Source organism: Amblyraja radiata, chromosome 9, assembly GCF_010909765.2.
Source record: "Amblyraja radiata isolate CabotCenter1 chromosome 9, sAmbRad1.1.pri, whole genome shotgun sequence".
In the NCBI taxonomy this organism is placed as follows: domain Eukaryota; kingdom Metazoa; phylum Chordata; class Chondrichthyes; order Rajiformes; family Rajidae; genus Amblyraja; species Amblyraja radiata.
In genome coordinates, this window is record NC_045964.1 from 7,647,566 (window position 1) to 7,659,679 (window position 12,114).

General features: G+C 47.3%; 1 protein-coding gene across 7 annotated transcripts in view; it reads left to right on the top strand.

Moving 5' to 3' along the window:
• Positions 1 to 12,114, top strand: part of dpf3 (double PHD fingers 3) — a 175,360-nt gene that overhangs the window by 86,794 nt on the left and 76,452 nt on the right. For all 7 annotated transcript variants that reach the window (XR_004413033.1, XR_004413034.1, XR_004413035.1 and 4 more), the window contains one exon: positions 75 to 167. Coding sequence is in view for 1 of the 7 variants with exons in the window: in XM_033026623.1 (XP_032882514.1) it covers positions 75 to 167 (93 nt within the window). In the remaining 6 variants the exon portion in view is untranslated. The remainder of the gene's footprint in view (positions 1 to 74; positions 168 to 12,114) is intronic.

The window sequence follows — 12,114 nt, forward strand, 5'->3', positions numbered from 1 at the left end:
CATTTTTGTCTGTCCCACTGCAATTGAGCTGGACTGGAGGCGTTTCGAGTAATTGCATTTTTTGTTGACCGCAGAGAGTTCTAAACAACGAGGAGAATGTGGAAGACTTAGAGGAGGAAGAACTTGAAGATGAAGTGCCAAAGCGCAAGAACAAGCCACGGGGAAGGGTAAGCATGATGCAGGAAAGCAAGAAGTACATAAAACTGTTGAGAAACAGTTCTACCTTAACCTGCAAAAAATAATTTGATAGAAATTTAAAATAAGCTGAGTGATGTATGCATTTTTAATAGAGTATGATTAATACTATTCTGTGTTAACTCCCACAAAAGAGAGGACAGATCGACATGACCAAAATAACCTTGCCATATATACCTCTGAAAACAAAAAGCAAATTGCAGTTATTCCCTTGTTCATAGTCATAGTGTGGAAACAGGCACTTCGGTTCAACTTGCCCACACCGGCCAAGATAACCCAGCAACACGAGTCCCCCCTGCTTGCATTTGGTCCATATCCCTCCAAACCTGCCCTATCTTATGCTTGGGTGAAGATGCCAATTAGGACATTTTTGCCTGGAAAATCAAAAGGAAACTGCAGATGCTGGAATTCTGAAATCAGAAAATGTTGCAAATACTCAGCAGGTGGTGAAAGGAGAAGCAGAGTTAATGTTTCAGGTTGAAACAGCTCAGTCCGAGCAGAATAGAATCACCAGGATGTTACCGAGACTGGAGGGTTTGAGATACAAGCAGAGATTGAATAGGCTGGGGCTTTGTTCCCTGGACTGAGAGATAACCTTTTAGAGGTATATAACATAATGAGGGGCTTAGAGAAGGTAGATGTCTCACAGTCTTTTCCCCAGGGTAGAGGAGTCCAGAACTAGAGAACATAGATTTAAGGTATGAGGGGAAAGAGTTTTAAAATGACCTGAGTGTAATTTCTTCACATAAAAGGTAGTACCTGTACTTGTATGATACAAACTCCAGAAGAAGTTGTGGGGTTGGGAACAATAGTTAGATGTTTACAATACATTTAGACAAGTATATGCATAGGAAGGCTTTAGAGGGATCTGGGCCTAATGCAGACAAATGGGACTCGCCCAGTTATAAAACCATGTCAGCATGGGCCAAAGGGCATGTTTCTGTATGGTATTTGACTCTGTGATTCTGCAACTGGTAACGTTTTTAGTTTTAGTGTAGGGATACAGTGTGGAAACTGGACCTTCAGACCACTGAGTCCACGCCGACCATCGATTATCCATTCACACTGGTTCTATGTTATCCCTCTTCCTCATCTAGTCCCCAGGAGCAATGTACAAAGGCCAATTAACCGCACGTCTTTGGACCTATCTGGACCTATTAACTTGAGGTGGAATTAAAGGTGCACGATAATATTATAGTATAGTTGAATCAAACCCTGTACTTCATTCACAATAATGTGCACTACACATGGTGAAAGTGATCATACTTGACTTACATAGAAACATAGAAACATAGAAATTAGGTGCAGGAGTAGGCCATTCGGCCCTTCGAGCCTGCACCACCATTCAATATGATCATGGCTGATCATCCAACTCAGTATCCCGTACCTGCCTTCTCTCCATACCCTCTGATCCCCTTAGCCACAAGGGCCACATCTAACTCCCTCTTAAATATAGCCAATGAACTGGCCTCGACTACCCTCTGTGGCTGAGAGTTCCAGAGATTCACCACTCTCTGTGTGAAAAAAGTTATTCTCATCTCGGTTTTAAAGGATTTCCCCCTTATCCTTAAACTGTGACCCCTTGTCCTGGACTTCCCCAACATCGGGAGCAATCTTCCTGCATCTAGCCTGTCCAACCCCTTAAGAATTTTATAAGTTTCTATAAGATCCCCTCTCAATCTCCTAAATTCTAGAGAGTATAAACCAAGTCTATCCAGTCTTTCTTCATAAGACAGTCCTGACATCCCAGGAATCAGTCTGGTGAACCTTCTCTGCACTCCCTCTAGGGCAATAATGTCCTTCCTCAGATTTGGAGGCCAAAACTGTACGCAATACTCCAGGTGTGGTCTCACCAAGACCCTGTACAACTGCAGTAGAACCTCCCTGCTCCTATACTCAAATCCTTTTGCTATGAGCACCAAGGACTTGATACCTGAACCCACGTGATCAGCTGTGTGAGGTGCGTTTACCTGCGTACAGGTGATCGGCCATGTCCACAGTGCCCCCTGCAGCTTCCCCAAAACTGATCCCACTTCCTCATCTCCTCTTGCAATCACGTACTGTATGTTCGATGTTTCAAAACATTACTGGTTAGTATTATTGCATCCACTTATAGCTGTGGGCTGGCATTTGCTGCGGATGTCCCAGACACCCCTTCAATCTGGTGATGACCTTCTCATCTACTGGAGGTGCTAGCTGGTCCTTTCATCTGGTCTTGCCTTTGATTTCTGCAGGGATCAAAGGAGAACCCGGCGTGGGGGGGGACCACCGTGGAGGAGGGGGGGGGGGGGGGGGTGGGATTAGAGAACAAAGGAGGAACTGACGCAGGATACTTTGAAACTCTCCAAAGATGTAGGTTAATTGACTTGGTATAAGTATAAATTGTCCCTCGTGTGTGTGTAGGATAGTGTTAATGTGCGGGGATCGCTGGTCGGTGTGGACTGGAAGGGCCTGTTTCCGCGCTGTATCTCTAAACTAAAGTAAACTAAACTAAACTTTGTCGGCGACCTCTATGTGGCGACTCTTTGCATACCTTGGGTGTGCAAAACAAAGAATTTCACTGTGACTTGTCATGTGACAATAAAGTATTAATTCATTCATGCATGCATTCATTCATGCATGCATTCATTCATTCATTCATTCATTCATTCATTCATTCATTCATTCATTCATGCATTCATTCATTCATTCATTCATTCATTCATTCATTCATTCATTCATTCATTCATTCATTCATTCATTCAGGAGTCCATTCTGAAGTAGCAAATGTGCAAAGCTTAACAGCGATGTGGATTTGTGCCTTGCTCAATTCTTAACCATGAAAACGGTAGCTATCGTCAGCAAATTTACAAACGTTAAACGTAATTCCTTGTGAAGATCAGCGACATTTTGTGAGTGGGATCCACATTCTCACGGTCAAGTGCTTGTGGAATTTCTGGCCTTTGGCTAATTACTCACTGAGCTGTGTTATAGCTGAATTTGAAACAATGTCCCCAGTTATGCAGCTTACCACTGAAGCTATTTGTTTCTTGCTGCTTGTTGTGAGGTTATCCATTTTGGTGGCAAAAACAGGAAAGCAGACTATTATCTAAATGGTGGCCGACTAGGAAAAGGGGAGATGCAGCGAGACCTGGGTGTCATGGTACACCAGTCATTGAAAGTGGGCATGCAGGTGCAGCAGGCAGTGAAGAAAGCGAATGGTATGTTAGCTTTCATAGCAAAAGGATTTGAGTATAGGAGCAGGGAGGTTCTACTGCAGTTGTACAGGGTCTTGGTGAGACCACACCTGGAGTATTGCGTACAGTTTTGGTCTCCAAATCTGAGGAAGGACATTATTGCCATAGAGGGAGTGCAGAGAAGGTTCACCAGACTGATTCCTGGGATGTCAGGACTGTCTTATGAAGAAAGACTGGATAGACTTGGTTTATACTCTCTAGAATTTAGGAGATTGAGAGGGGATCTTATAGAAACTTACAAAATTCTTAAGGGGTTGGACAGGCTAGATGCAGGAAGATTGCTCCCGATGTTGGGGAAGTCCAGGACAAGGGGTCACAGCTTAAGGATAAGGGGGAAATCCTTTAAAACCGAGATGAGAAGAACTTTTTTCACACAGAGAGTGGTGAATCTCTGGAACTCCCTGCCACAGAGGGTGGTCGAGGCCAGTTCATTGGCTATATTTAAGAGGGAGTTAGATGTGGCCCTTGTGGCTAAGGGGATCAGAGGGTATGGAGAGAAGGCAGGTACGGGATACTGAGTTGGATGATCAGCCATGATCATATTGAATGGCGGTGCAGGCTCGAAGGGCCGAATGGCCTACTCCTGCACCTAATTTCTATGTTTCTATGTTTCCCTACAAAGGCTAAAAATGATGGATTGAATTGGAGTCAAGCGTTGTGGTGACTGGTCAGGAAAGTGAAAGGGTTCAATTTGATCCATGACTTAGAAAGTTGGACCAGTGTTAAGGGGAGAGATAGCTGTGGACGATGTAGAGGCACGGTGGCGCAGCGGTAGAGTTGCCGCAATTACAGCGCCTACAGCACCAGAGACCCGGGTTCGATCCCAACTACGGGTGCTGTCTGCACAGAGTTTGTACGTTCTCCCTGTGATCGCGTGGGTTTTCTCCAAGATCTTCGGTTTCCTCCCACACTCCTAAGACGTGCAGGTTTGTGGGTTAATTGGCTTGGTATAAGTGTAAATTGTCCCTAGTGTGTGTAGGATAGTGTTAGTGTGCAGGGATCGCTGGTCGGCGCGGACTCGGTGGGCCGAAGAGCCTGATTCCGCACTGTATCTCTAAACTAAACTAACTTACTTACCTACTTACTCCGTATTATGCCTCCGGGCATGTAGGGCAGCAACGAAGGTCCTCCACTCCTGTATGTTCTGGACTAGTTTCTGGACACTACCCCAGGTCAGGTCCATTGTTTTCATTTCCTCCTCTACAGTTCGACGCCAGGTGGTTTCGGGTCTCCCTCGTTTCCTTTTCCCTTCCGGTGTCCAGTGCAGGGCTATTCTTGGGATGCTGTCTGGTTCTCCTCTCAGTATATGGCCATTCCAGTTCCAGGATCCAGCGACATTTTCATGATGATGGTGTCCATGGTCTCTTGTTGGCATTGCTTTTGTTTGGCATTTAGAACTTCCACCTTCCTGCCAGTGGCTTCCTTTCGGCTTTCACCATCGACATTCATCCTAGCATCTGTCGATAGCCCTGGAAGCCCATCGCGCCCTGTAGTGTTGATTCCTTCAGTTGCTGTTTCCGTAACATGTTTGTTTTACGAGACAGGGTTGTTAGCCCAGTGCTCAATCCCCAACCTGGAGGACCAGTGGATTGCTCTTCGTCTCGCCTCTACCCTTCCACCTGTCCAGCATGGGCGACTCTAACAGGAGACGAATCTCCCGCTGGTGTAGCTCTAGTGGTCACTGAGACACACAAGCTCCCCGACCACGACAAGGTTGCAATCCAACGGGGAGAAAATAAACTAAACTAACTATTTAGGCTTTTGTTTAAGAAGGAACTGCAGATGCTGGAAAATCGAAGGTACACAAAAATGCTGGAGAAACTCAGCGGGTGCAGCAGCATCTATGGAGCAAAGGACATAGGCAATGTTTCGGGCCGAAACCCTTCTTCAGACTGATGGGGGGTGGGGGAGGGGGGCGGGGAGAAGAAAGGAAAAAGGAGGAGGAGGAGCCCGAGGGCTGAGGGATGGGAGGAGACAGCAAGGGTTAACAAAATTGGGAGAATTCAATGTTCATGCCCGCAGGATGCAGACTACCCAAGCAGAATATGAGGTGCTGTTCCTCCAATTTCCAGTGTTGCTCGCTCTGGCCATGGAGGAGACCCAGGACAGAGAGGTCGGATACGGAATGGGAGGGGGAGTTGAAGTGCTGAGCCACCGGGAGGTCAGGTTGGTTATTGCAGACCGAGCGGAGGTGTTCGGCGAAACGATCGAACATTTAGGCTCATAATAATAATAATATAATAATACATTTTATTTAATGGGCGCCTTTCAGACATCTCAAGGACACCTTACATAGTAATCGGCATAAAAACATATAATCGGAATTTAACAAGTAAAAAAGACATCACAGAGACACAAATTAAAAACAGAATTCAATCCAAAAACAGAAAATCAAAAACACAGTGTGAAGAGAGAGCAGCGGCAGCCAAAGCGCGCCAGCGTCCATTCTCTCTTCACGGCAGCCATCTTGGACACAGACCTACAGGACTACAATTAGACAAAAAAAATCATCCCCCCACAGTGGGTACCACTGTGGAGGAAGGCACAATGTCCAGTCCCCACCCCATGTTCACCCCAAAGTCAGGCCTATTGAGGCCACCGCAATTGCCTCTACGGAGGCCCGATGTCCCTGGCCGTTCTCACCGGGTGGTCTTGCCCCGGCGTCGGGAGAGTCCTTTCGGCGGATGGGCCACCTGGAACGGCCGCTTCCTGGTTGGAGCCCGCGGCTGCCGAAGCCGACAAGGCCGCGCCGGTTTGGAGCTCCCAGGCTCCCGATGATAAAGTCGGCGCCGCCTCTCCGCACTGCCGCCTCTCCGCTCCGCAGACCCGCAGCCCGGAGATGTTGCTCTCGGCGGTCCAGCTCGTCCATGACCTGAGACACCACAGTCATCAGCCTTTCTGTAGCCATAGGTGGAGGGGCTCTTGGGACAATCTTTCCACCCGCCTTATAACAGGCTACGGCCCTGTTATTGCACACAATGGTAAGAGCCAGCAAGGTTGATGGACGTAACGCAAATGGAAAACAACAGTGCTATTTCAGGTAGACACAAAATGTTGGAGTAACTCAGCGGGTCAGGCAGCATCTCTGGTGAAAAGGAATGGATGATGTTTCGAGTCGAAAACCTTCTTCAGACTGAGAGTCGGGGGGGGGGCAGGGAAACTAGAGGTCTGAAAAGGAACCTCATATTTCTCTTGGGCAGCTTACAACCCAGCGGTATGAATATTGATTTCTCTAATTTAAAGTAACACTTGCATTCCCTCTCTCTCCACCCCTCCCCACCCTAGTCGCCTGCCAGTTCCGATGTTCACATCCAGGTTCTCTTCGTTATGACCTCTTCCACAGCCAACAATGGACCATTGTGGGCTCCACCTTTCCTTGGTCATCGGTGCCGACTCTTATTTGTTCTGAATATTTTCATACCTCTGGTTTCCCTCTCCCTGATTCTCAGTCTGAAGAAGGGTTTCGATCTCAAACGCCACCTATTCCTTTTCGCCAGTGATGTTGCCTGACCTGCTGAGTTACTCTCGATTTTTGTGTCTATCTTCCGTGTAAACTATTTCAGTGTATTGTGCTGGGAGGCATTGGTGTGGAATCCTTCAGGGACTCCTTTGTCCTTTGAGGACCTCTCTTTAGTTTAGATTAGAGATACGGCGCGGAAACAGGGCCTTCGGCCCAACGAGTCCGCACCGACCAGCGATCCCCGCACACTAACACTATCCCACACACACTGGGGACAATTTACATTTACACCAAGCCAATTAACCTACAAACCTGTACGTCTTTGGAGTGTAGGAGGAAACCGAAGATCTCGGAGAAAACCCACGCAGGTCATGGGGAGAACGTACAAACTCCGTACAGACAGCACCCGTAGTCAGGATCAAACCCAGGCCTCTGGCGCCGTAAAGGCAGCAACTCTACCGCTGCGCCACCGTGTATTGTATTGTGTGTATTCTATTTAGTGTATCGTTATAGGAGCCATTGGTGTGGGATCCTTCAGGGATTCTGAACATGAGGACCTTTCTTTGCCAGCATCTTTCGATGACTACAGTCCCTACCTCTCTTTCTTTGGAGAGGTAGAACAGGAGCCAGCAGCCAGTGTGTAAAGTATATGATGGTCCCTATGGAAAGCACATAGAGCTGGGCAGACACTGGGTTGTATCTTGAGGTCCCTGACACCACTCCCCACAAAGCCCCTTTGTGGCCCTGCGTCCATTTTCCCACAGGTAGTCCTGCCCCAACACCAATTGGATATGAATTGGGGATCGCTATTGGTATTCTGCAGGAGGAATTGGTTGTAATACAGCTTCAATCAGGAACTAGAGAACCACTTCAGGGTTGCTTTGGAAATTGACAAGCAGAAAAAAATCTTTCCCCGAAGGGGAAAAACTGTTTCCATGTAACCTTCCTGCAGTAATCAGACACAATTGTCTCTTAAGCAAACAGTCTGTCATTTTCACTGTAGGTGACCATAGAAATTGACAAGAAGACACTTGTGCAAACATTCGCTTGGGCAGCTTACAACCCAGCAGTATGAGTATTGATTTCTCCAACTTCAAGTAACCCTTGCTTTCCCTCTCAATCCCTCCCTCACCCTAGTTCTCCCACGTTTCACTGTCCTTCTGATTAATTTTACTCATTGTGTGCCTCATTGTCACCTTCCCCTCAGCCAACAATGAACCATTTTACGACAATGAACCATTTTACGTTTCCTTACCATCGTCCCCTTTGATCTGCGCTTATCACACCCTGCCCTTCCATATCTCTGTATCTCCCTCTCTCCTGACTCTCAGTCTGAAGAAGGGTCTCGACCCGAAACGTCACCCATTCCTTCTCCCCAGAGATGCTGCCTGTCCCGCTGAGTTACTCCAGCATTGTGTGTCTATCTTCTGTACAATGATTAAACTGGATGTCAGTGAAATTCAGACTCGCTGAGCCGAGGGCCTGTTTCCGCGCTGTATATTTAAACGAAACTAAACTAAACTAAACTAAATTGGGTGGTCTTCCCCCTCATCACATTCCCATGGTGACTTACATTGTAGTCCTTTATTGGTCAATCATATGCACACATTTCATAAACCATAAATTGGATGTAATGTGGCTGCCTAAGATAGACACAAAAAGCTGCAGTAACTCAGCAGGACAGGCAGCATCTCTGGAGAGAAGGAATGGCTGCTTCCTGTCCTGCAGTGGCAGGGATCCTTCCAGGGAACTCCAATCCCAGCAAGATCTGTGCAGCCTCCAATATTTTTAGCTTGTGGTTACAAAAATAAACATGCAGCTATTAAAATAATTTTTATATTGTGGGTCTGAAACTTTCTATTCCATAAATCCCTTTTCCCCAATGGTACAATTATTTTTGTAACGCGATGCTCTACAACACTTCTTCCCACCCTGCTTCCTGTAGGGACTCCATCCCCTACTCCCAAGTCCTCCGTCTACGCCGCATCTGCACCCAGGATGAGATGTTCCAAACCAGGGCATCGGAGATGTCCTCATTCTTTAGGGAACGTAGGTTCCTCGCTTAAAACTATAGATGAGGCTCTCACCAGGGTCTCTTCTATACCTCGTAACTCTGCTCTTACTCCCCATCCCCCCACTCGTAACATGGGCAGAGTCCCCCCTGCCCTACCAGCCGTCACATACAACCGATAATCCTCCGACATTTTCGCCACCTCCAACAGGATCCCACCACTGGCCACATCTTCCCATCTCCTCCCCTTTCGGCTTTCCGCAGAGACCGCTCCCTCCGTAATTCCTTGTTCAATTTGTCCCTTCCCACCCGAACCACTCCCTCCCCTGACACTTTCCCTTGCAACCGCAGAAAATGCTACACTTGCCGCTTTACCTCCCCCCTTGACTCCATTCAAGGACCCAAGCAGTCTTTCCAGGTGCGGCAGAGGTTCACCTGCACCTCCTCCAACCTCATCTATTGCATCCGCTGCTCTAGGTGTCAGCTGCTCTACATTAGTGAGACCAAGTGTAGGCTCGGCGATCGCTTCGCCCAACATCTCCGCTCAGTTCGCAATAACCAACCTGATCTCCCAGTGGCTCAGCACTTCAGCTCCCCCTCCCATTCCGAATCTGACCTTTCTGTCCTGGGCCTCCTCCATGGCCAGAGTGAGGCCCACCATAAATTGGAGGAGCAGCACCTCATATTACGCTTGGGTAGTTTACACCCCAGCGGTATGAACATTGACTTCTCCAATTTCAGGTAGTCCCTGCTTTCTCCCTCTTTCCCCTCCCCTTCCCAGCTCTCCCACAGCCCACTGTCTCCGCCTCTTCCTTTCTTCTTCCCGACCCCCCCACCCCCACATCAGTCTGAAGAAGGGTCTCGACCCGAAACGTCACCTATTTCCTTCACTCCATAGATGCTGCCTCACCAGCATTTTCTCCAGCATTTTTGTCTACCCTCTACAACACAAGATTTCTTCGGCAAGCAACTATCATGCTCTAGCAGCACTCCTTGTAACAGCTGAAGCACATATCCGACTTGTATAAGACGAAATATGTAGGAAGGAACTGCAGATACTTGTTTATACTGAAGATAGACACAAAATGCTGGAGTAACTCAGGGGAACAGGCAGCATCTCTGAAGAGGAATAGGTGACGTTTTGGGTCGAGACCCTGCTTCAGACTGAGAGTCAGGGGAGAGAGAAACGAGAGATATAGACGGTGATGTAGAGAGACATAGAACAAATGAATGAAAGAGGTGCAAAAAAGTAACGATGATAAAGAAAACAGGCCATCGTTAGCTGTGGGCTAGGTGAAAATGAGTTGCAGACAATGAGACTCAACAAGACGACTTGGAGAATCCAAATCTGGGAGTGCAATTATCCCTGAGAGCTGGAGATGGGAGTGTACTCCATGAGAGCAATGTGGGTGGGGGCACAGGGGGAATGGCCCCAGATCGCGCCTCTGTTCCCTCTTTGCTCCACGTCCATTCTACAGGACCAACACTGGTGTGCGTTTTTCAGTGGATCTTGCAGCTCGGTGCAAATCCTCCAGGAATCTTTTGTGAACGGGTTTCGTGAACTGCTCAATTCTATGTATTGGTTGCGAGCTGGGATTTGCTCACACAAATATCTAAATTCTGTGGTAACAGCACAGTGGTGCATGGTCCAGCGTACAGGCATTTTAAGGTTAATTTTAGACTGGTGACCTTTTCTACTGGAGCTTGTTAATGATCTGAAACTTGCACCTTTCACCCTGTGAATACAGAGTTAGTTATAACTCTGGACTCTAATTGGTAGCAATACTTTGCAGGGAACTTGCAGAGAATTTAGGGGCGACACAGTGGTGCACTGGTAGAGGTGCTGCACTTACGGTGCTTGCAGCCCCGGAGACCCGTGTTCGATCCTGACTACGGGTGCTGTCTATATGGAGTCTGTACGTTCTCCCCGTGATCTGCCTGGGTTTTCTCTCAGAGATCTTCGGTTTCCTACCACACTCCAAAGACGTACAGGTTTGTAAGTTAATTGGCCTGGTAAATGTAAAAATTGTCCCTAGTGGGTGTAGGATAGTGTTAATGTGCGGGGATTGCTGGTTGGTGCTGACTCAGTGGGCCGAAGGGCCTGTTTCCGTGCTGCATCTCTAAACTAAGTTGTGAGTCTGTGGAATTCTCTGTCTCAGAAGGCGGTGGAGGCCGGTTCTCTGGATACTTTCAAGAGAGAGCTAGACAGAGCTCTTAAAGATAGCGGAGTCATGGGATATGGGGAGAAGGTAGGAACGGGGTACTGATTGGGGATGATCAGCCATGATCCCATTGAATGGCGGTGCTGGCTCGAAGGGCCGAATGGCCTATTCCTGCACCTATTGTCTATTGTCCATCGTCCATTGTCTAAACTAAACTAAACTAAATTAAATTCTCACTTTATTTTTCTCAGTCTGAAAGTCAGATAATATTAAGTAATAAACCAAATGTATTTGAATTGAAACAGCAATTTGCATCTCTCTCTGATTATATAAAAATCCAGACAAATGAAATGGGTCACGTCACGTGGGTGCTTTTTATTGGGGAAGTTTTCTTAGAGTGACGATTCATTAAGAAATAGTTAACTCACCAAACTCAGTTTAGTTTATTGTCACGTGTACCGAGGTACAGTGGAAAGCTTTTATAGCGTGCTATCCAGTCAGTGGAAAGACAACACATGATTACAATCGAGCCATTTACAGCGTGCAGCTACATGATAAGGGAATAACGTTTAGTGCAAGGTAAAGCCAGCAAAGTCTGATCACGGATAGTCGGTGGGGCACCAAAGAGATAGATAGTAGTTCAGCACTGCTCTCTGGTTGTGGTAGGATGATTGAGTTGCCTGATAACAGCTGGGAAGAAACTGTCCCTGAATCTGGAGGTGTTCGTTTTCACATGGTAGTGCAGCGGTAGAGCTACTGCTTCAGAGATCCGGGTTTGATCCTGACCACTGGGTGCTGTCTATACGGAGGTTGTGTATTCTCCCCATGACCTGCGTGGGTTTTCTCCAAGATCTTCAGTTTGCTCCCACACTTCAAAGACGTACACGTTTGTCAGTTAATTGGCTTGGTATAAACGTAAATTGGCCCTAGTGTGTGTAGGGTAGAGTTAGTGCTTGGGGATCACTGGTCGGTGCGGACTCGGTGGGCCGAAGGGCCTGTTTCCACGCTATATCTCTAATCTATATCTCAGGACGACAGATGGCACAATGG